The sequence below is a fragment of the Danio rerio genome, chromosome 5 (assembly GCF_052040795.2).
Source record: "Danio rerio strain M-AB ecotype USA chromosome 5, GRCz13ab, whole genome shotgun sequence".
Lineage (NCBI taxonomy): Eukaryota > Metazoa > Chordata > Actinopteri > Cypriniformes > Danionidae > Danio > Danio rerio.
Genome location: NC_141025.1, coordinates 59784274 through 59809967, shown reverse-complemented (window position 1 = coordinate 59809967; position 25694 = coordinate 59784274). Strand labels below are relative to the sequence as shown.

The following is a 25694-nucleotide window of genomic DNA, read 5'->3' as shown; positions in this document are numbered from 1 at the left end:
CCTCTTATGTTCAATAATCTCTATGAGTTAATCTATGAAAATGAACCAAAATAATTTAACATTCTTCATAATTTATCATTTTAACTTTACACATTTAAAGTTTCATTGTACATTATCATCTAAGACTTTTCTTACAGTTTACGTGATACTTTTCTTTTTATCAAATTGACAGGAGTCTGATTTGATACAAGAATGGGTAGCTACACTTTTGCTCTTATTTTGCCCTCTGAGTGGTCACATTGTACTCAATTTGGACTATAGGTCGACTGCTTTGAGATGGACTGCCAGACTCCCCCTCCTCACACCCTGAGAAGACAACTGGTTCAAAGATTGGTGTAGTCTTTTCTGTGGTGTCCATATCAGGGCACAGTGTTTCCCCCTTCTCTCTTAGTGCTGGCTTCTTTCATGGAGCTGTTGTAAAGTTCTGGTGGAGCGCTTTTTCTCTTTGATCAGTTCATCATTAGCTTGTTTGCCTCTTTTTAGTGTCTCTGAACATAAGTAGCCTTTCCAGTCCTCAGTAATTCCTGGGCATGCAGTGTCTGCCTCACTGCTTTCACAAATGTCCACAGCCAACAGTTTGTCCATTGTGTTTTTCAAACACCTTTTCCATTTGCCAGTGCCCTCAGAGATGTCTAGTAGATAAGAGACCACAGTCCCCCAAAGTCCATCCCTTTGTCCTCCTAATTAATATATGGAATTTAGCTCATGACCTATAAAAGTCTTTCCTTCTTTCCCATTTTTTTCCATCAAATGGAGACTCCTCTCATCTATTTTTCCTCTTTACGGTTTTAACAGTTTATTTTTCTCTAATTCATAATCATTTTATCATATGTAAATATGTTTAATTTTCTATTTCTTTAGTGTCCTTCTAAATAATTTCTTTAGCTTCAGATTATGCTTTACTTTACATTTCTCCTCATCTATGCTAGTGTTCCTTTACTAACCACTCATTTTTACATTGTAACATTTTCTATACTCAGTTTCTATTTTTTCACTGCTTACATCAAATGTTTCTTCTGTTTGCCATTTGTCATTATCTTATCTTTTATTTTCTCTGTCACATATTTTAGTATTGCATTTTTATTTCCATATCTGTTTTTCCATACCTGATTTAATTCAACAATACTACATGGTGGCCCAATATCTGGTATAACAGTTCAAAATCATTACTGCTATACCTCAGGGTTCATATTATTACTTAAACTCACATATTTATTTAATAAAAGCATTTTTCATTTTTGAATTGCAATGCATACTTATCAATTTAGCTTCTTACTGCATAAACTTTAAAATTTATTTTTTAACTCACTCTAACGCATTCTTTAACATTTACCTAGCTTCTATGATTTTCATCTGAATCACTTTACTTCACTACAAATAAATGACATAGCTGACTTTGAGAAAGATGACAAAACATTTTTTTTTCCTTAAATCCAATCAAATTCTCTAAAGTCAATTATTTCTTTAAATTGTTACTGCTTTTTTCTTTTTATCTTATCTGTTCAATGTGCCTATATTGTAAGCATATTTTAAACATCTAATTTTATCTATGAAACAGTGGACTTATTTTTTCCTATTTCTATTTTATTCTTTTTCCTTTCTGTAATTTGAGTTTTCAGCTCTTAGGTTTTCTTATACATTTTAAAGCTTATTTTGTTACACATTTTATAAATAAATCTTCAATTAATCACTATTTATTTTTCAAGTTTTCTTTTTCTATTTTATTCTCAATCAAAGAACTAACTTATATGTTATTTATTCATACTTATTTAGTAAATCTATTTGTTTATTAATACATTCTTTTACTCTATACTTCCTTTATCTCTATATATATTGATCACTATGACTTCATTTATTCTTTTTCATTAGTAAAGTTTCAAACTCTTTTCTATATAATATAACTCTATTATTAGTTTTTCCTCATTTAATTTATCTTACTATACTACTTTATAATTTATCTATTCAGTAATAACTTATATTCTATCCAAATTATGTTAATGTCTATGTCATTATTTCATCTATAGTTTGATCTCCTCTCATTAACTCTCCTCTTCTCTGTTTCCCTAGTGCTGTAAATAGGCAATCTATTGTTCACACATGGACACCATAAATCTCTCTCTTACCCCCATCCTGAAGCAGACTGTCTTTCACCTATTGTTATGTCAGGAATTTCAGTTCACTCTGCCTATTGTTCTTTTTTTAACATATTCAACCTTAAAACACAAAGATAATTTCAGAAAAATGTTTAACTATTATATTATTCTGCCTTTTACTCTGTGTCTTTCAAATGCAACATGTTCCATTAGTTTTGATTTAAGAGACTCCTCTCTTTATATCATAATCTCTTCTCTTAAACTGCATCAATCACTAGTCCTATTGTTCTTTAAATCACACCACACATATGCAGCCCTCCTTTTATATTATAATATACTATAATCATTATTTTAACCTACTCCTTATTGAAAACATACTTTTAAACACATTCACACTTCTAATCTTATTACTTTTCCTCTTCTCATTCACTCCTCTCCTCCACTCAGTGTAACAGGAGCTGCATCCCCCCATCCTCATTCCATTCAAGGAGGAGGAAGGCAGTCTTCTCTGCCCACCAATGTGGACTATTTTGCCACAATCTGAAGCAGCAAATACACAAACACTTCAATTAAATAAATACTCTACACTACACTCCTCTTGAGTGACCTGTCCGAGCAGCCCTCTAACCTTAGAGCGGTAACCACAGGCTTTCGCCTACCCATGCAGCCCTTTGTTTATCTCATTTAACAAAGCGGTATCGTAGGTCTTAGCGCGCATCTCTCTACTTTAATCTGCTTTAATCTCTTAACTGTTACCACACATTAAGGACTCTCTCTTAAAACTTATAAATGCTCTATGCATTTCTTACATCATTATTAATTTCCCAAATCTGGGTAACAGTTACTAGTTAATGTTTATCCTATCCATCAAGGCCCACTTAGGAAAACACAGATCATTTGCATACCTTACTCTGCTTTAATCTCTTAACTGTCACCACACATTAAGAACCCTCTCTTAAAACTTATAAATGCTCTATGCATATCTTATATCATTAATAATTTTCCAAATCTGAGTAACAGTTACTAGTTAATGTTTATCCTATCCATCAAGGCCCTCTTAGGAAAACACAGATCATTTGCATGCAAATTATTTTTCTTCTGTTATTCAAAACCCCTTTTTCTTTAATATCTTTTTTACATTTACTTTTAATTCTTTAAAGCTGGAGAAACAGTTCAAGTGTATTTACCTGTACAAGCAGGTCCTGGCAGAAAAAACACAAACTAATAAGCATAAAATCGCTTACCGTTTTTTATTGTGGCCACATATTTGTGTTTTCTCTCCAGTCCAGCATGCACAGCAACACCAGTCCTGCTCCTTTCCAGCCCACCCAGGGACGCCAAATGTGGTGGTTTTCTTGGTTATTCTCTTACTAAATCAAACTCAGTCTGGAGGTTATGAATATCAGAAGAATATACTTTATTGTCGACAACAAAGGAGAACTTTCAGGAGACCCCCAGTAGCATCTCTGTCTGAAAAATTCTGCCTCACTCCTGTTCTTGGCTTATTTAAATACCCTTTTACATCCGTTGTTTTCCTTTGTTCTCCATATATTACACAAGATACCTCCTAGTTTAACCCCTGACCCCAAATACCACCTCTGACATCTGTTTCCTGAGACACCTCAGGCTCTTTTACCACTCTCTTTTCATCCCTTCTTTTATGACCCCTAGTTGTTTCCTCAGGCCATTTCCCCTTTCAAATTGTTTTAATGGTATGCAAGTCTACAAGCAGATTATACACATATAACCTGAATATATAGATTAACTTCACACTCCAAAGAGCACAAAATCCACCTCACCTGTTTGAGTAACTCAAAGCAAGAGCTCAGAGACTAAAACGAACACTTAAATGCCAACCAGGCAGGCTGATGGTGCAAATCATGAGCCAAACTGAGGTTCAACTCACATACATCGCTCCCATTCAAGTAACGACTGTCCCCATGACTGCAGTGCACCCCGTGTACCCGTTGCCAATGGGCACATACCTGAGGTCGCGGAAAACTGCTGGAACCCGCGAGAACCCGAACTCAACAACATAGACGGGTCAAGGTCGCTACTCTGCAGCCTTCAAACCAGCTAGCAACCCCAACGCTTGCTGCCCCAGGCCTCAAATATAATATATATATAGACACCTTTAACGACCGGTGATAGGCACCCACACTTTTCACAGCCAACAACGATGGCTGTCACCCTCAAGAAGCCCCACTCAGGCCAGACCATGCCAGAGGCCTGCTCTGTCATCATCAAACAAGACTCTGTGGTGCCAGCCTATACAAACAGGTGCTCTATATGGCTCTCCATACAAAAGGCCGAACTCTAAACCACACATTGGGTTTTTCTTCCAACCAACAACAGAAGGCATAAAACTGGGCTTCATCCTGGAAGCCATACTCTAAATTGAACTGTCCTCATGAACAGTATATGTCTTGTGTAATAGCTGCATGGCAACTGACATAAAAATCCCCAAAGATTACCTACTGGGACGATTGGTCAGCTACGAGTTCCATTACTTTGAACTCTTGGGCCAATTATTGGCCTCACCCTACATGCAACAACACCAGAGGGGAGCTTAGAAAACACAGACTATACTGTTCAATTCCAGCTCGCCACACTCACGTCTGTCTTACCAGTAAACAAAGAACCGGTAGGCAGAAGTGAGCTCACAGAGGACTAACTCCTTGCCGTGTGCCCAGCCACTCGTCACCCTATCACTAACATGGATGAAGACAGGGCACTCTCCTCAACAGAACAGACATGCTGAGGCCACGCAGGATGATGCCAACCGACAAACGTCAGCACATCCTGTATGACTACAACGGTGCCCTCACTAAAAACTCTTTAGACTGCAAGTCCCACTGACCTTCACATGGAAATACCCAACTCCATGGTGGAAAAAGGACATCTGTCAATACAACAACACCTACTCTGCACCCATCTGGCCCGTCCTCAAGCCAAACGTCAAAGGGTGCCTGGCTATAGAAAGCTAAATCAGCAAATGCATTGTCATGAGGGCCAATGACACCACTGGAACAGGAAGTGCCCAGAAATCAAGGACCAACCATCTTCTCAACGCTTGATGTGGTCCCCGCCTTCTGGACGATAACTGTACATCCAAATGACCAGCATAAGCTAGCTTTCACCATGAACAACAGACACTAAACAATCATGAGGTGCCCCGTCGGCTAGGCCAACTCACCAGCTGAAAGCAACACCCTCCTGAACAAAGCATATCCCGATGCTTATGTTAGAGGCAACCTCATCTACGTTGATGACATCCTTAATAAAAGTACCCCCGTGTCTGGCCACTCAAAGGAGACAGACCATGTCCTACAACATTTGACTTTGGCTAGCGCAAAAGACTACCGCCTAGCAAGGTCTCCGAACTGAGCAGCTCCCTAAGTGGGTGCAACTACTCCAAACACATCATTAAGAACTTTTCAAATACTTCTAGACCCGTGACCACCATGTTCAAAAAGGGCTGTCCTTCTGTTTGACGGAAGGTCAACAGCTGGCCACGACTGAATTGAGACAATGTCTGGGCATATGCAAGTAAGACACTCCTTGCGCCAGAAGGCAAATACTAAGACAGTGGGTGCCATTTCAACAGCTATTCTCCCACTTCTTTGGAGCACAAAAGCCATCATAGACACCTGCCACCAACCTGTCATGTTACTGAACAGTCAGCACATCCGGGATGGCATAAAGACTAACGCCAGTATGGCCATGCGGCCGATGGCCCCCTAGGGCCACTGTATTGACACGCGTTACACCTTAAGCCACAAATCCACGCTGGGTAACAGCCTAGCTGTTTACCAAGACTGTACAACTGACAGACCATTTGCAACGCCGTAGAGGAGGAACCCCAACCACCTCTGCCAACCTGTCATTCAAGTACTCCAAGTACTGGGATGAGAATGCGTGCCAAGGTATGCCTACAGCCAGTGTCGATGGATGCTCCCACAACCACCGCAGTATGCAGAAATGGCAGCCACCATTGTAACCCTTCAAAGCACAGCAGCCCATGACATCAGAGTGCACTTAGCTGCACAGACTCCAACTTGCTAGACTCTGTTTCACGTTCCACCTTCCAGGGTTGAAACAAAAGGCTTCAGAACTGCCCACCACAAGCCCGTGAAACATCAACACTTTTTCTTTTCCCAAGTAGGCGACCACAACACTGACAACCACATCATGGTCGTCTACAGAAAAAAGATAAGAACAGTTCAAACTTTCAGGCACTGACAAAGACCTGAATGACTGGACCGATGCCCTTACCAAGAAGGCGCATCACACGGTGGACCATGGTCACCATCCTACCAAAGCCCAGAGATCTGGCTGCTGTAACCGGCAGCCAACAACCCTGCCTAACCGAACACAGTTGCCACATCCAATCTCACCAGCCTGACAAATGTCGACAAACAACATTGCGAACACGTAGGCGTCTGACTCCTCATGTCAGACCAGTTTTATATTTACTTTCATTTTCTCTCTTGTTTTGTTTGTTTTTCCACCACTCACCCCACCTACCACCCGATCCTTCTTTCTGACCTCAACTTCATCGCAGATGTTACTCAACACCTCCTACATCTTAAAAAACAGGCGCGTGTGAATCATTTTTGGATTGTCCCTGAAGACCCCACGACACCACAGTTCGTGCTGCCTCAGAGCCAGAGGGGGGTAATGCTAATGTACTGACCCTGCACACAGCAAAACATGCCCAGGGCGCTGATTCACCGAGCACCACAGCAACACAGAGGAACCATCCTCTCATGATCAGACACCCAAATGGATCGGGCGGGACACTTCCATGGGCTCACAAGGAGCAACAATTTTTTTTTTTGTGTTTCTCTCTCCTTCGCTTTCTCTTCCCCTTAAACTCATATGCCAGTACAACATGTGGGTAGAGTGTCTCTCAGCACCGACGACACAGCCCAGACCATGGCATATCTTCTGATGATGTAAACAACTTAGACAGAGGCACCCCCCCTGCACTACCAACATCACACAGGAAGGGCAAAGACTCCTGGTTGTGTACGCTCAGCTGCATAGCAGCCAACCCTCAAACCTACGTATCACAACCAGAGTAACAAACACTGGACTACAAGCCAGGAAAGGGGGTAGAGACCCTGCAACCGGTGTCAGTGGAATGCCCAGCCAAGCACAGTCATCACAGACACCACCTACTCTCTCCCCTGTTCCCTCTCTCTCTCTCTTCCTTTTCTACACAGGATGCAGCCACGATCCTGTACCTCAGTCGCACCAGAAGACCACTGCAACCTCACAACTATACTCCTCTATCACTCATCTCTGGAAAACTGCGGGACAACTACCACTCCGTGCCTCCCAACAGCCGGGAAGCACACATTAACAAGGGCTTTGCCATTCAATAAGATGCAAGCACCAGTGGACAAGTGCACCCCTGACCTCCCCCTCAAACCTTTCCTGCGTTAAACCAGGAAGGGGGGGGGAAAGCATGAAGAAACCAGGTCAACACTGCTTGAGTCTAAGCCACGACTCGTCGACCCAGCAACGGAGGTCGAAGGAAACTCATCTCCAACCCATCCTGTACGTCAAGTTAGATCTCAACCAACGAGGTTTTCTTCGAACCTCCTTCGTTGCAAAGGGGGGATATGTGTAGCGTACAGTCCACAGATAAAATTTGAATAGAACAGTTGAACAGCTGGTTTCTTCATCACTTCTCAGATCAGAAAGTCCATTGTAGCATTGCATAGCAATTCTTATGGTCTTGCCTCATGAAGTTCCATAGGAGTTATTGAGGTCTGATATTCTGGAGAGATTTAGCCATCTTACACTGTGATCTTGTAACTATTTCAAAGACCAGTCTAAAAATGTGACAATATATTTTAAACATGTTCATCAAAAGATTGTCGTACAAATAGTTATTTTTAAGTTGTATGCTTACATCCTGACAGACACATTAAAATATTATAGATTTAGAACAAAACAAAAGGTTTGTCCCAGGAAGTGCAGTTCTTTGCCGACATGACTGTCTGCTTTTACAAAACAGTATGATATGTACTTTTGTACATTTCTAACACTTTCACAATGTTGCATCAAAGTTGTAGAATAGTGAATAAAAAACACTTTAATATTTCAATTTGTGGAAACATTCCACAAATCACAACCAAACAAGCCAGAGGCCACAGCTTTACATACCCTGACATATATTTACCTTTCAAAAGGCTAAATATTCAATTAGTACAATCAGAAGCTTTAACTATTTACCAAAATGTCAAGCACATAATGTTTAATTAAATTTATTAGCTTTTTATTTCAACTTCATTATAAGTATATCACTAAAATTATAGGCCAGAAAATAGATTTAGTGTCACATAACATAAAAATAAAACAAAAAATCTTAATGCTACAAACATAAGCAAACAGTTTTGATACCCTTTGTATCAAATTGGTGAATGATGAATGATGAATGATTTCTTCTCAATCATTCTTTCAAAAAGAATACTATCATGAAAATTTTCAGTTAAGTATGTGACTGCTTTGAGCCCTTATAGGAAACCAAATAAACAACTGTATTGAACAATTCAAACTGCTGAATAATTTTAAAAAGCGTGTACACATTTGCATAAAAACCATTCAAATTTGTTTTATTGTCCATTTTAGCAATGAGTTTTAAAATGTTTGCAGCTGAGCATTATATTTTGTCAACCTAAAACTTCCATGAAATGTAAAATTCTATAATATTAGTTCTCTAAAATTTTTAATTGTGAATACATTTACGGTATGACCCTGTATTTTTATTTTTTAAGTTTTTCAGCAAAATAGGTATTCCTACATCATCACTGATATGTCTTAAATAAAATAAAAGATGTTAACTAAATGTTTATTCGTGACTTTTATGACACCATGGCAGATGTTCATAGTACTGCCCTGTGAGTGAAGGCGGGCCTGATTGAATGTGTAGATAAAGCGACCCATTATTACTTTTAGCAACCAAGGAGTAATGCTTTTGGGTAAAGTCACTGATACCAAAGCTTTCTACAAGAACCCATTGATCAGGAGTAAAAAGAAGATTAAAGACATAAAAAGGTACTATCTTAAAGGTATCTAAAGGTACTATAGGACCTACTTTGGTCTTGTTTACACTGAACTAGGACTGAACTATCCCTACACTGTAAAAAATTTACTGTAGAATTTACAGGAATTACCTGGCAAAAAAGTTGCCAATAATGTCATGTAAAAATGTTGTAAATTGCTGTAAAATAGATTACAGTAAAATACTGTTAATCCATTTACAGCTAATAATTGTATTTGAAATACATTATTTTCTTGTGTTTTTTACAGCAATACAAAATTAACTTGTATTTTACATTACAGTACTTTCTTGTAATTCCACTACATTACAGTATTTACCTGGCAACTACAGTTGCCAATAAAATCTTGTAAATACCCCAAAACCCAAGATGTTGTTGTAATAGTTTTACATTGAAAATGCTGTAAATCATGATTTTTTTACAGTAGGCAAATCTATTACTTGTTGTTTTAAATGCATTACACTATACACCAAACATACACTATACATTTTTAATAATAAGAATAAAAAAACAAATGCAAAATTATTGTAATAACAGTATTTATTTTTTATTAAAGACTTTAAATTTGAAGCAATATTCTGGGTTGATTAAAACTCAATAAAGTGAATCAGCTATGCCAAAACACTTTACCACATTTAAACAATTTCTTTTAACAAAATTATCTATATTCACTAAGTGTCAAAAGTGGCAGTGAATAAAATATTTTGAACAATATACCAAATGTTACAACATCACGTGTCTATACAAACAATTGTATTAAACTATTTTTTTAAAACTGACAGCAGAGCACACTAAGAGTTCAACTTGTAAAATAACATTTCTGTTTCTGAACATTGCTGAAAAACAGTCTCAAAATTTCAAAAAATAAAGTACAAATAGCTTTAAGATGTTCTTGAACAATCAAAATATTATAAATGTGCGTCTATAACAAGTTTGTTCATTTTGCAGAAGTCCTGTATTTGAACTTTGAACTCACATGCTTAACCATTCAAAGTCCATTAGCTTTCTGAGAAGAGTACAAACATGAGGATTGACTGTGTGGTTCCTCTTCTCTGAGACCTTTCCACCTTTTTTTCCTCCAATCTTTGCTGTGGTTGCCTTGGTCCCAGTGGGTGGATTGATTCCAACAAAGCATCTGCACAAAGACCAGTCATAAAATAAAGACAGGAGCTTTTCAATAAAATAAAACTACACTCCAAAAAATGCTTTTCTTACTTAGATTTTTTGTCTTGTTTCTAGTCTAAATATCTTAAAATTCCTAAATCAAGAAGCATTTTCTACACAAGAAAAACATATAGTCTTGTTTTGAGAAATAATATGCCAAAATTAGGAGAGTTTTTCCTTAAAACAAGCAAAATGATCTGCCAATGGGGTAAGCAAAATAATCTTACGTCAAAAGAAAAAAACAAGATTATTTTGCTTACCCCATTGGCAGATTATTTTACTTGTTTTAAGGAAAAACTAACTTAATATTGGCATTTTATTTCTCAAAACAAGACAATATGTTTTGCTTGTCTAAAAAATGCTTCTTGATATAAGAAATTTTAGATATTTAGACTAGAAACAAGACCAAAAATCTAAGCAAGAAAAGCATTATTTGCAGTGCAGTTTCTGCACAAAACACTCAAAAATCATACATGATTCAGACATTTTTTCCTTCGGTTGAAAATTAAGGTTTTAACTGATTATGTGGTCTGTTGTGAGTTTTATAATGCAAGTAAATGACTACCATCACTTTGAGAGTAAAAAGATATAACAGATATATTGTGGTCATATGAAGGGAAACAATCAGTTTGTACAAAAAACTGTTTGTACAGCACTGCCATAACAAACTAATCCAGAGCTCAAGCTTTCTGTCATGTGATGGAACACGCAACCAGAAACACACATGAACTGAATTTATTATTTACAACAGAGGTACAATGTGTGTAAATAAGAATTATTTTGGTTCACACAAGATTTACCATTAACATGTCTTTCTGTGAAAGAAAACTCAAGCTCCAGAGTTGTCTGGCTAATCCTGTACATGGTTTAAAAGTAGAATAATTATCATCATAATTAGTTTCTTGCAAAGACTGATAATTTAACTTTTGCATGAGACTATAATAAATCATTAAGTCACCTAAACTTTGGATAGCCTGAGGGTAAATAAATAAATAAAAAAAGCATTGAGTTGTATTAAAGGGGTAGTTCAACCTAAAAACTCTGGAAGTGAATGATTAGATGTGTTTTTCTTTCATCAAAATATATTCTTTTGTGTTCAACAAAAGCAAAGAAACTAAAAGATGTTTCAAGAGTTCACACTTAGCTGATGATTGATTATAAGCAAGTTTAGCATGCTGTCCCGGGAGAGAGCCCTGAGCTCGAAGGTTCTTGAGCCCTGGGCTCCCTCCCGTTTGGAGTAAGAGAGGGGAGCCTCGAGCTCAGGTAGATCTCGACAACTCCCCTTTTTATAATAGCTAAAGATTAAGATTGAAGGCTATTAAAAGATATGCTGCATTATTAGATTACCTGTATTGAAATTTAGATTTAACGATTAACTTGTTGTACATGTTTTTGGAATGTGGGAGGAAACAGGAGAACCCGGGGAAAACCCACGCAAGCACGGGAAGAACATGCAAACTACACACAGAAACGACCACCGGCCTGTTAAGGAACTAGAACCGGTGACGTTCTTGCTGTGAGGCGACAGTGCTAGTCACTGAGCCACCGTGCTGCCCTATGGAGGGAAAGGTGAAAAGGTAGGGGTGGAAGGGGGGATTCTTCAAATCGAAGATGACTGTAGTGAGAAAACCCTGGCTCTTTATAGTGGTTAGGAATGGCCTGATTGGTGGATCAAGCATGCTAATGCAGAACCAGCCGTGTTCAATCATAATCACGTGCTCCTCTCGAAATTAGTTTATGAATAAACTTCACTTCAAGAGTTCACACTTAGCTGATGATTGATTATAAGCAAGTTTGGCATGCTGTCCCGGGAGAGAGCCCTGAGCTCGAAGGTTCTTGAGCCCTGGGCTCCCTCCCGTTTGGAGGAAGAGAGGGGAGCCTCGAGCTCAGGTAGATCTCGACAACTCCCCAAAATGCTCCGCTCAGGACAGCAGCCGCGTATTTGAAGAACCCCTCAAAAGGCACAGGAGATTAATGCCATATCTGACTGCTGAAAGTGATACAGAAATAGCTTGGAGGAGCAACAGAGACTGGTGTGGGTGTAAAAATTAACTGAAAGTGCTTATGTATGACTTTGTGTGCTCCCGTGGCCGGTTAATTGTAAGGACCAGCGGGAGAGTGAGTGGGGTAAGTGTAAAGGTTTAAAACATATGTGGTGAGTTTCGTAAAGGTTTAGTATAGTAGTGATGGAAAATGAAGCTGTAAGATTCTGCGGAGCTGTAGCTGCAGATGAGAAGCGGTTAACTGATTAACCGCTTTGGCAGTCCAATGGGGGGTGTGTCAGTAGTGGTATGGATAAATGGTAGTGTGCATGAGCTCCGGTGGAGCGACACTGCTGCAGCAGTGGTGCAGGGGGGATGAAGCTCGGCTGAGCGTCTCTGCGACTGCAGAGGTGCGGTGGTAGTCAGTACTAAGGGGAAGAATACGCTTCTGCAGAAGCGTTTTAACTGCTTTAGCAGTGCTGGGAGTGACAGAAGTGGTATAAGTGTAATGGAAGTGTGCATGAGCTCCAGCAGAGCGTCACTGCTGCAGCAGTGGTGCAGGGGATGTAAATGATGCTCGGCTGAGCGTCTCTGCTGCTGCAGAGGTGCAATGGAAGTCAGTATTTGTAAGGGAAATACGCCTCCGCAGGGAAGTTTAACTACTTTAGCAGTGCTGGAGAGTGTATCAGTATTGGGTTGCTAATTGAAAGTGTATATGCGCTCGCTGAGCGTCACTGCTGCGGTAGTGATGTGGAGGGGAGTGATGCTCGGCTGAGCGTCTCTGCGACTGCAGAGGTGCGGTGGTAGTCAGTACTAAGGGGAAGAATACGCTTCTGCAGCAGCGTTTTAACTGCTTTAGCAGTGCTGGGAGTGACAGAAGTGGTATAAGTGTAATGGAAGTGTGCATGAGTGTGCATGAGCTTCAGCAGAGCGTCACTGCTGCAGCAGCGGTGCAGGGGCTGTAAATGATGCTCGGCTGAGCGTCTCTGCTGCTGCAGAGGTGCAATGGAAGTCAGTATCTGGAAGGGAAATACGCCTCTGCAGAGACTGCTTTGGCAGTGCTGGAGAGTGTATCAGTAGTGGATTGCTAGGTGGAAGTGTATATGCGCTCGCTGAGCGTCACTGCTGCGGCAGTGATGTAGAGGGGAGTGATGCTCGGCTGAGCGTCTCTGCGGTAGCAGAGGTGCGGTGGAAGTCAGTATCTAAAGGGAAGTGCGCTTTGGAGAGCTGATTAACAGCTGTGTAGCAGATAGGAATCAGGCACAGTAGAGCGACTCTGTGGCTGCAGGGGTGCATAGGTATTCAGAGTCTGGTGCATTATATGTGTGAAAGCAATACATGTTCCCGCTAAGCCTTTACAGCTGTATTATTGCGGGGAGTGTGGTGATGGAAAATAAATTGATACTACAATGCAATGTAATTAAGTGGAGCTGCTGTAAAGGTGTGATGGTGGTCAGTATGTAAGCAATACGAGTTCCCGCTAAGTCTTTATAGCTGTATTGTTGCGGGGAGTGTGGTGATGGAGAATAAATTGATGCTACAATGCAATGTAATTAAGTGGAGCTGCTGTAGAGGTGTGATTGTAGTCAGTATGGAAGCAATACGAGTTCCCGCTATGCCTTTATGGCTGTATTATTGCGGCGGAGTGTGATAATGGGTAAATTTTTGAAAAGTGTACATGTGTGCTCTTAAAGAGCTTCACTGCTGTGGCAGTGGGAGCTTGGGGCTACCACTGTGGGAGTCCGAGCTGCGGAGAATGAGTGCAAGTGAAATTGAAAAATTATGAAGAGGAAGAGAAGGGAAGTTTAATAAAATAAAAAGGGAAGTTTAGTAAAAATGAGACCTATGCAACTAAGACAGAAAGTAGGATGAACAGACAGAGTCGTGCGGCTTGGAAACTAGGTTGAAGTCTGCAACCGAGAATCAGCTGGGCTTCTCTGAGGAAATATTGGCTAAGGCAACTTGAGGATTTAAAGGTGTTAGAGGACCAATGACAGAGTTTATATCTGTTGTTGGAAGACTGTTCAGGCAGGGCGTCACTGCTGCAGCATTGGTGCAGGGGAAAAAATAATCTCAGCAGAGCTTCACTACAGTTACAGAAGTGCAATAAAATCAGTGGTGCAGAGAATTAAGGCTAACAGCCGTCTCTGCAGTTGCAGCTCAGGCAAAGCTTAACTGTTGCAGCAGTGGTGCAGAGGGAGAATAAGGCTCGGCAAAGCGTCTCTGCAGTAGCAGAGGTGCAGTGGTACTCAGTATTAGAGCCTCACACGGAAATACTTAGTACTATTAGCAGTGATATTTAGAGATGAAAGTGAAAAAGGGGCTCAGCTAGAGCGTCACTGCAGTTGCAGTGATGTTAATGGGGTGTATAGTTAAGTGGAGCACCTAAACAGTCGATATTAGTAAGTTTTGAGTGCTCCCGCAGGGACGTTAAATACTGCCTTTAGTGATATGTAAAGATGAAGGTAAATAAGGCATATGCTAGAGGGTCACTGCGGTAGCAGTGGTGTTGTGGGTGTGCAACTCTGCGGAGCATTTCTGCAGCTGCAGCGGTGTAGTAGGCCAGTATGGAGGCAACTTGTGCTCCCGCAGAAGCATTTACTGCTGTATTAGTGCGGGGAGTGCAACGATAGCGGTATTTAGAAAATTTGTAAGTGTATGCGAGCTCATTTAGAACGTTCCTGTTGCAGCAATTGAAACTCAAGACAACCCCTGAATTGGTCGGAGCTGTGGTGAATGAAAGTGAATAGAAGTATAGGATAGTTTAAATTTGGAGAGAAAAGTTAAAGCTAGAAAAACAGGGAAGGGTAGTGAAGGAGCTCCTATGTTAAATAGAAAGGGAAATAGGAAGGAAATGACAGAGTCATACTTCATACCCAATAATGCATGATGGTGGAAGTTGGCTGGAGAGGATCGGCTGGGCTTCCCCGAGGTGGTATTGCTCTTTTGTGGTGTAAAAATGCTAAGAGGTTTAGAACCAGGGCCGGAGTGGGACACCTTTTCAACTCTGGAGTTTCAAGCCTCAGACCAGCCCACCTCAATTCACGACTGACTATATTAAAATAAGTAAATAAATATTTCCAAATCAGTTTCTAATGGCACAATCATGTCTTTTTTTTTTTTTTTTGAGAAAACAGCTGCTTTAGAACTTCAAATGTTCTACAACCCTAACAGTATTATATGTCTTATCAATAAAAATGAAACCACTAAATTACTCTAGCAAGGATCGAACCCGGGTCCGCGGTGTCTTAACCTAACGTGCTAACCACTCGACCACAACAACAACAAAACAGAAAAGTTGCGGTAAAATAATGAATAAAAAGGCTGTGGTCAAGTAAATAAATTAAAAAGGCGACACTGCTGAGAGCAACAGATTCTGGAGCTAGGGACACCGGCCCTCCCCCCCCCCCCCCCCCCCAAAAAAAAAAAAAAAAAAGGGACCGGCCCACCGGGAATTCTCCCGGTCCTCCCGATTAGCCAATCCGGGCCTGTTTAGAACGGGTGTGTGGGGGAACGGATATCATCCTGCATCCCTTCATCCTGCGAAGATAGATCAGATATGGTTAGGTGTATTGTTGGATTGAAATGTCATACTTAGTTCAGAAGACTTAAATTAAAAAGGCTAGTGTGAATATGGCATCGAGGGTGTGGGCTATGTGAGTGGAAAAGTGTCATTTGCAAAGAGTGTAAATGTATTTAGAAATGGATGTGGAGTGTAATAGGTTGGATGAGGGTCAGCTTCTGCAACCAGCTGACATGATCTCTGAAATGAGAAAAACAAGAGAGAATCAGAAATGACATTACAACATGGTACATGTATGGCAAACACAATGAATTATTTTAGCTGATAACCATGCGGGGCGTCTTAATAAGAGCATGGGCAACTAAGTGTGGAAGTGCCTTTGTTAATGCATGGTACGAAGCCTCATTGTCGCAACGTGCAAAGATAGTAGAGGTAGGCATTTGTCCCTCCTAAGGATGGCAGATTAAATGGGAAATCTGCTCTTCTAGTGGTCCTGATGTACCTCTTGAAGACAGGGTAGGTGGAATTATAGTGGAGTTTAAACCCCTTGGTTTGTATCTAACGCAGAGTCAATTGATGAAACATCAGACATGTCAGAAATGTCCTCCTCTCATTCGTGGAAGTCAAAGCGGGAAGTTTGTTTCTTTGCCGTTTTCACATCTAACCAACTTGCCATTATAAGCTTATGGCTTATAAGTGTATGGACATGAGTCACTGGGGCATATTACGATTGGACTTCTATGCCTAATGCGTTGAATGTTTTTCAGTAGCAGAGTAAACTTTTTAGAAGTTAAATTGCTATCAGATGTGGCAGTGTTTTTATTTATTTATTTATTTATTTTCTTGATTTATACATTTTATAATTATTTATTTTCTTTATTATTTATTTATTTATTTATTCATTCATTCATTCATGTATTTATTTATTTATTTATCATCTGCCAACATCAAACCCTGAACTTAAAATTAATGTCACCATTTAGTAGTAATTGTGTAAATGTAATGATAATCATTCATGAGCTTGTCAAGAGAGAGGGTGGGACCATCTAAAATTTTTTTGAGAGTTCATTGGATGGTGACGCTTCTCCTTTCAGCTATAGGCTCGAAGGAGTGTCAATCAAAGTTGCAGTAAAAGGCTGGCGGCCATTTTGTTTGCCAGAGAACTAGTGTTATGATTGGAGACTTTATTGAATGCACCACAGCGAGTAGTTTGGAGGATTAACATGGATGTTTATCAATGTATGCACAAGTTGTGGACTGATGTTTTAAGGATTGGATTGTTTAGAACCTTGAATGAGAGGAGAGTCATTCTATTCACGCAAGAATCATCCTTTAAAGATGGACGTTTAATCTTAGTTGTAGTTTGTGAGGCTTCCCCTTAAAAAGTGTCATGTATGTCACTGCTGGTGCACCCTTAGAAGAGAGTTCAGCTTGGATCGCAGGCATCAAGAGTTTAGGCAAAGTTCATGGATGGTGATCGAGTTTTTACTGTGATCTTGTTGGAGAATTGATTGAAGACACAGAGATTGCATTGTGTGAGGCAATTTGAAGTAGAAGGTTTAGAAGTTGTAGTTGGATAAGTTGTTGAAGAAGTTGTTGTTGTTGTTGTTGTTGTTGTTGTTGTTGTTGGAGAAGTTGATGTAGCTGGAGAAGTTGTTGTTGTTGGAGAAGTTGTTGAAGTTGTTGGAGAAGTTGTTGTTGTTGGAGAAGTTGGAGAAGTTGATGTAGCTGGAGAAGTTGATGTAGCTGCGGTAGCGGCTGATGCAGAGTAGTGTATTCTTCAAATCGAAGATGACTGTAGTGAGAAAACCCTGGCTCTTTATAGTGGTTAGGAATGGCCTGATTGGTGGATCAAGCATGCTAATGCAGAACCAGCCCTGTTCAATCATAATCACGTGCTCCTCTCGAAATTAGTTTATGAATAAACTTCACTTATGACAAGTGTGGAAGAGTAAATGATGACAGAACTTTCATTTTTTGGTGAACATTCCCTTTAACATATTCATAATTCTATTTAAGTCATTTTCTTACCTTTGAACAAATTCGAGTGTGCAAGACGCCTGCTCCTGGTACACCAGATTGAAGTTGTAGTAGCTTGAAAACAAAGCTGCAAATCCAGCTATGAAATTGGGGTGTGGACCAAAAGCTACTTGTCCCTCGATGCTCAGCATCCACCGAGTTGCAGTGAGAATGTCACCTAAAATTAATAAATATATAAGCAACACTTACACAAAAATGCTTGCAAAGTTTATTTAATAAATTTACAGATTTATTACAGGACATTGTACATTACCTAAGACAATTAGTCTTGGAGAGTCTGGAAGCACCAAGCTTTTCTCCACATCACCTGCTGTTGCTAACACCTACAAGAAAAAAGTGTGTGTGTGTTGGGGGGGGAGGGGGGGTGTTTGATTTACATGCATTTACATTTCGGATATAAGAACAAAATATGTACTTTAAAAATACACTATAAGACTTACATCCGTCTGAAGAATCAGTGCATCATTTTTTTCTTTAAAGTGTGACAGAAGCACAAGGACCACACATGGAATGAAACTTGAAGCTCCACTATCATCAAACTTCAGAAGTATTCGCTGAATCTCATCTGTTTTGGTACCTGCTGGCTTTTGACGGAAAAACTGAAGAATCATCTTTCCTTTTTCTTCCATGGACTTCTCAAGTCTTTCCAAAATGCTGATGTTGGTAAGTGACTTAAAGTGGCTATACAGTTCTTTGGGTGTAAAAAGATATGGCCACTCATTTTTCAACTCAGCAATGGATGGTGGTGGACAGGCATTAATCGATTTACGTTGGAGGTAGTATTTAGCTTTCATTAATTGACTTAGATGTCCTTTTTGAGCTCCAGCTGGCCCCTTACAACTATAGAGGTCCTTCATTTCTTCCTGCTTTTCTTGGAGACTTTCTTCAGTATCATCAACAGGACACTCAGGCTGCCACCTTACACATCCATACTGGTCAGTAGGCCCTGGTCCAGTGTCTTCGGGTGGTGCATTTGAGGTCTTTTTTTGTTTCCTGCGTCTCGAAAATGAGCAGCCACGATTAACATGCTCCACTCTTGTTTTTAGTTGTATCAATAGGGATCCATAGCCAGTCCCAATTCTTGTGCCATCTTTCAAAACATCAGCAAAGCTTTGTGGGTACTGTTTAACAATCTTCTTTGCAACAATGAGACATTGGGATTTTGATGGATTTAACTCTGTCTGTCTCATCTCATCAACAATGATTCTCACCATTTCTCTGCGTTCTTTAGCTGTAGGGCGTCTACCCAGTGCAGTGGCAGTTTTAATACCAGAAGACATCCGATTCCATAGAACTTCAAAGTTTTCAGGCCATACAGTTAAATCGACAGTTGTACTGGAGCTGTTTGTGCTAGAGACACTTGGTGTACACGAGGAACTGAAATTTGAAGATGGTGAGTTTACTGGTGATACATCAAAGACTATGTTTGTGGATTCTAAAGGTGATACTTTGGCACAAACTGTTTTGTCTGAAAAAAAAAAAAAACACAACAAAAAAAAACATTTGCCCTAATATCCTAATACAGTTCAGGACCTATCAACTATGAACAATGACATAGTTCAAGCTATTTATTATTTACCCTTATGTTGTCTCAGACACAACTTACTTCAGTGGAACACAAATAAATTTAAAATAACTGTTATTTACATCCATACAGTGCAAGTCAATAGGGTCCTTACTTAGGCTCTTAAACTGTTCAGTTTCAAATAAGAAATAAAAGCATGAAGGTTATTTATCTGAATTCAATTTAATCAGGTATTATTAAACTAAGTTTAAACAGTTTAAACTGTCTTCAGTAAAATATTCTATTATGTTACATGGATGCTTTTAATTACCTTTATGATGACTAATTTCTTATTATTTAACTTGGAATGGATTGGGCCACATTGACATGCACTGTATAAACAAAATCACATTTCTCCATTAAAAAAATAAATAAATAAAACTTTGTTACTGCTCCACACATAAAAAAGGAAATGTTGAATGTGTTTGAGACAACATGTAGGTGAGAAAATTGTATCTATGTAAAGTATACCAATCAATCTGTAATGTCAAGCAATTTTGCACCAGTCATCATAAAGATGACTATGGCATACCTTCTATATTCCATGCATTGAGGAGCCGACGACACTGTATTGGTGTGATGGGATCAGGAAGATCGCCCTCTTTAACAAACTGCAAGTCAGATTTGGATTCAACTCCTATGCTTGCCAATTTGTTCAAAAGAGACACTAGTTTCTCCTCTGATAGCCCAGGTAGGACTGCCAATACAGCATCTTGTACGTCCTCATCCAACGTGGACATGCCTTTATAAATCTGGAAAAGAGTGATGGAAAACAATCACTGGTAAGTCGTTCATCGTGTACTGTGCTAATGGATAATAATCAAGGAGATTCTCTTGTTTTACACACAGGTAGTTAGAATCTTCAACTGTCTCTACAATGCAATGGACACCCATATCAACAAGTTGCACAGCCTGCTGCCTCCTCACAACAAAGAAGACAGATTCATTGCAATGAATTAAAATCAGTTGAATCTCACCTATGTGTAGACCTTTTTCATCTTGATTTAGTACAACGTACATGTTTCTTTTGTACTTTGTGCCTTTGTAAATGACTTCATTTGCAGCTACAGTGGAGTCATGAGTGAAACTGAATGCTGAAGTAGCTGCCTTGATGTTGTCATTGTAGTCACTGGTATAAAACTCATTTCCTCTTCCCACCTGAATTACAGGTGGAAAAAGATTCCCAGCACTTAAGTATGATTGTAAAAGTTGATGTCTCTCTGCTAAAGTAGCACACAGGTTCTTAAAGTTGTGCAATTTTCTTGCACACTGTTTGAAGTAAGTGTGCTTACTTTCAAATCTCATCGTCCAAAGACGAATCAGAGGGCCAAACTGGATTATGAGCTCTGGATAGTGACAGAGATAGTGATGTTTAGGTTTAAGGGGAAAACCTGGAAATAGTTCCAATCTAGACTGGATGTATTCTTCTATGAAGACACCCAAATAAGCAACCTGATCAGCTGTAATAGTTGGTGAACACACATGGACAACTATTTCTCTTAAAAGCAAAATCATGTTCCATGCACTACATTCGGTTGGGTTTTTTATCCTGTCACCAACAAACAAAGGAAGGACTCTCAACAGGCACCAATTTTGGACTGCGTGCCCACCTAACTTCTCACTATTTGGACAAAACTCCGGAGGTTTGTCATTTGCTTCACTACCAAGATAGGTAAACTGACTTATTCTTCTGTTCAGTTCTTCAAAAGTGAAATGCTTCCCTTTGTTTACCAGGTGGTTGATACATAATGCCAAGTCACTGGAAACAACACCCTCAAAAAGATCATGAACTAGACATGGTGGAAGACCAGGCCCACAAACATGAAAATAAAGCAGTTGGTTGAATACAGAGTCAAATTTGATACCAAATACAGATTCAGAGTTGGTTTCTCTTAAGTCTTTTATAATTTGCTGATATGACAGCTTTGTTCTTTTTGAACCCTCTGACAATGGACTGCACTCAAATGTTTGTCTGTCTACATCACAAAATCTACAAAAATAAGTACTTCTGCTGAAGTTCTCCAGGAAACCACCAATACCGTGCGACCCAAGGTTGTCTCCTGCTATTGCACACAGAGCCCCTTTAATAACTTTGCCATCCTTCAGTACAATGCCACTGTCCTCTAGGTCTTTTAGGTCTTTAATCAATCGATTTAAAACTATTTCCTGTCCAAAACACTTAAAATCCTGTTCCCTGCAGAGAAGAACAAGCTGCATCTGATCGATATTTGATCTGTTATGTGGTAAAGTATCACCAAGTGTTAAATAAACTGCAAAAATCTTGTGTTTTTTTCGACCTGATCCCAGAGGATTTACAACTTCGAAAGCATCTTGATAAAGGATCAATGCTATAGATGAACTGTCCATTTTAAATAAGGCACTATTAGCAATATTTTGTCCATCCCATGTCCTCAAACAAATCCATTTTTGGTAAGCGAGAATGAGATAGTTCATATTGCCTTTTGAATTTCTCTGATTTAAAAAGGGCATTGAGAGTTTCTTTTATAGGCACGTACTGTGCAAAGCAATCCTTCCCCAAGTCATTAGTACCCAAATACACAGGAACTGGCTCAATATAATTGAACTTGTTTTTAAAGACTGTTTTGCGACATAGATCTGTATGCAAAACAGAATTGCCTGCTTTCAGCATGTCATTTTTTTTTAGTTCTTCAATTACATTTATTATTGTGTCAGTACAAACACCATGTTCAGAAAATTTATCCTTAAGTTTTAGAAAAACATGTGCCTGAGCTAAATCATGTATTCCTTGGACTTCCTCAATTATTGTTTGAATTACAGATGAAGGTAATAGAAGTTTTGCTTGAAGTTTCAAATAAAACAAAGTCAAATTCTTCAGAAATAAATCATCTACGCTTTCAAAAATCTCACCTGGCTCAGGCTCTTCACTTTCATCTAGAGATGTACTGGGTTGACACTCAAGCTGTGATGGGTTTGCTAAAACTGCATCATGCAGGTGCTCAGGTTGATCATTTTTGTGTGTTCTTGAGATATGGGAAGCAAAAGTGGATTTTACGCTAAATGTCCTCACACAGCTTTTAAATGGGCATTTTATTTCCCTTCATTCATCTATATGATCTTTTAAATGCCTAATCAAATCCTTCAGACTTGTACATTTGTAAAGACAATATTCAATCTGGCAGATTAAAGTTATGTCTGACTGGTTAAATCTGCCACCTCTATGTGACTTTTGATACCCCTTATGGTCTCTATATAGATGAGATTTGAATGCTGCAAATTTTGTAAACACACGGCAACAGTCAGGTACACCACAGGTGAAGGAGCAGTTTGGAAAATTGCTGTGCACTTTCATATGCTGAGTATAACCAAGAATGGTTTTGCTCTCGTGCTGACATAATTTACAGAGATACATTATTCATCTATATTCATCTGAATTAAGTGTAGTAAGTGAATGGAAATTATTTGGACCAATAGCCTATTATCTTATCGCTGCGTTTTCTGCTTTAAGTTAAATTTTGTTACGCCAAGGAGCTTTGTTAACGTTCCTTCTGCAAATTTTAAACAGAAATTGAAACAGTAAAATTAAATGGAAAAATCCAACATGTGAATCCAGCATCCAATTTATGAAAACATTATATTTGTGATGCGAAAACAAAACTTTTGTTTATTATGTTTAGCCACAAGCCCTTCGAAAAATGTGGCGCTTTTCAAACAGTTAATACACTAACAACATGACGACAAAAACACGATAACACGGTGGCAATACGCTGATAGTTCATTAGACTTAGGCTATTATGTTTTAGTGTGTTTGTTTTACCTTTATCGATCAGATTCGAGTCACCTCCAACAACCTAATTCGCCACGTCTTGATTTTTCCACCAAAGTTCCTGAAACAAGATATTACATTTGAGTTACAATCTCCTTTAACGTACTAGCAAAACAAACTAGCTTAAAACATCGGAACTTTTACATGCAACTAAATGCACTGATATCACGTTGTACACAAATCAAATCACATCAATAAACCGAAACATGCAAATTACATTTAAATGATCGATCCAACAAAATCCAGCAGACAGCTATAAAAACATTAACGTTATATTTGTCGTGTTTTTCGAATCTGACTGCCCGCATAATGTAACATTAATGTAGCCTTACAAACACTCACGTTGCACTAGCCAAACTGCTAACTTAAGGCATGCTCGAATAAAAAAAAACACGACAGGTGAAAAACATGGTATTAAAACAATACGAGTATTTATCAGCATTAATGACTTATGTTTTTAGTCACTTGCCTATGTCGTTTGGGTTCGTACCGCATCCTGCAACCTAACTTTATCATTATGCACGGCTTTATTTGCTGACTAAAGAAGACATTTTAATTTAACGACACTCTGCTTCACTAAACAAATAAGTTTAAAACGATTGGAACTTTTACATATAATTAAAATGCCGTGATATCAGTGTGACAAATCATTACGTTGTTATATGTTTAATGAATCGCTTGCACGAAATAAACAAAAGAAGATATGTTTATCATTTATAGACGTAAACATGATGAACTTACCTTGAAATTAACGAATAATGCCTTCTGTTTTCTCCCGCTTGTCCAGTCCACCATATTTCAAATCTGCATCAGCCCGCGAAATTCCATAATTCCACACTACAACATGTTGTTGTAAAAACGCAGAATCTACATTGACACACCTCCTACCTGTATATTAATTTACAGTCCCCGTAGAAATTTGCAGTTAACAACTGTAACTCTTGGTTTAACCCATAATGCATTGCGAATTACAATAATAACTTGTGAAATGTTAAAACAATACATTCCTGTATAATTTTGCTGTAAAAACTACAGCATTTTGTTACAGTATATTTAAGGACACAAGCCGCATTTTTAAGGTACTAATGTTATGTAATTATGTAATGATATGTTCTACACAAATTATGGAACATACTTTGTATTGTAATTAAAAGAAAAATAAATAACGTTTTCTTAAAAATATTTTCTGATTTCTTCTGACAGCCTCCTTGCAAAGATGGCTGATTGCTATTGTTCTCAAAATGTGGACGGTGATGCGCATGAAAGGCCCGAGTGCAAGTGCGACCCTGTTTTTGATTGCCAAATAAGGTTTATTGTGGACGACATGTTTAAACAGCATTATAGGGACCATATGATCTTTCTTCTGGAGAAGATCATTAATGATGCGTGTGATTGTAATCATGATTGTACAGGAGATGGCAAACGTGTGAAACAACTCAAGAGAAAAATGGATGTTGTGAGAGAGGCCTTAAACTCACGGGCCGGTACGATAAATCAGTTGACACACCTGTGTGTTCGTAGCAATGGTGCTGTCTGTGCAACCATTACAAAAAAAGTGTTGATTTGGGGGTAACGCAGGTTCTATGTATGGCTACATATATAACAGATATTTGTGTGTCACTGGTTTCACAAAACAAAATAACAAATATTGCTGAGATTGTGGGAGTTATGACCAACCACATTCTACAACATGACAGAATGCACTTGGCAGCATTTCTTTGTTGTTTAGATATTCAGTAATGTCGTGATTGATCTGGTGTACCCTGTTTTTTCTTCAGTGTATGACTGTGTGTGTATATATATATATATATATATATATATATATATATATATATATATATATATATATATATATATATATTTTTTTTTTTTTTTTTTTTTTCTTTTTCTTAGTTGATTTGTCTTTACTATTGTAATGCAATCCATGTTTGTTCATTATGTACTACTCTATTTCAGTGTATATTTATTCATTCATTTTCTTGTCGGCTTAGTCCCTTTATTAATCTGGGGGCCCCACAGCAGAATGAACCGCCAACTTATCCAGCAAGTTTTTACGCAGCGGATGCCCTTCCAGGCGCTACCCATCTCTGGGAAACATCCACACATACACACATACACACACACACACACACACTCATACACTACGATCAATATAGCCTACCCAAGTCACCTGTACCGCATGTCTTTGGACTGTGGGGGAAACCAGAGTACCCGGAGGAAACCCACGCGAACGCAGGGAGAACATCAGAACTCCACACAGAAACGTCAACTAAGTCAAGGATTGAACCAGCGACCCAGCGACCTTCTTGCTGTGAGGCGAACGTGCTACACACTGCGCCATGACATAGTATTGTTGATTGTCTCTGTTTTAAAACCAAAACATTTACAACTCAAACTTTCATGACACTTGAACAGAATACATATCTAATACACAGTACATTAGACACTGT

At 39.0% G+C, this 25694-nt stretch overlaps 1 protein-coding gene, 1 long non-coding RNA gene and 1 pseudogene across 2 annotated transcripts; all 3 read right to left on the bottom strand.

Annotated features, from left to right (window-relative positions):
• Window positions 1-3486: 3486 nt before the first annotated feature.
• On the bottom strand, window positions 3487-7511 carry LOC148679710 (uncharacterized). The gene is made up of 2 exons (XR_015944614.1): window positions 5384-7511; window positions 3487-3892 (listed from the first exon to the last, which is right to left on the bottom strand). It is a non-coding gene; the product is annotated as an uncharacterized LOC148679710 (long non-coding RNA).
• A 2182-nt stretch (window positions 7512-9693) lies between these two features.
• Window positions 9694-24060, bottom strand: LOC141385612 (uncharacterized). Its single transcript, XM_087254195.1, has 6 exons — window positions 23236-24060; window positions 19972-20191; window positions 18316-19343; window positions 18129-18198; window positions 17867-18032; window positions 9694-10301 (listed from the first exon to the last, which is right to left on the bottom strand). Exons 2-6 carry the CDS (start codon window positions 20177-20179, stop codon window positions 10139-10141), a joined length of 1635 nt encoding a protein of 544 aa, XP_087110321.1. The 5' UTR covers window positions 20180-20191; window positions 23236-24060; the 3' UTR covers window positions 9694-10138.
• LOC147844403 (uncharacterized) lies at window positions 20184-22352 on the bottom strand (annotated as a pseudogene).
• Window positions 24061-25694: the final 1634 nt, after the last annotated feature.

Bases quoted from the DNA above. Each gene is read 5' to 3' on its own strand.
- LOC141385612 (XM_087254195.1), bottom strand. From the start codon at position 20,179: ATGTCCACGTTGGATGAGGACGTACAAGATGCTGTATTGGCAGTCCTA. The intron at 18,199-18,315 runs GTAAGTCTTATA...TTTTTCTTGTAG, and splicing joins CACTGATTCTTCAGACGGAT to GTGTTAGCAACAGCAGGTGA. The intron at 18,033-18,128 runs GTAATGTACAAT...TATTAATTTTAG, and splicing joins TCCAAGACTAATTGTCTTAG to GTGACATTCTCACTGCAACT.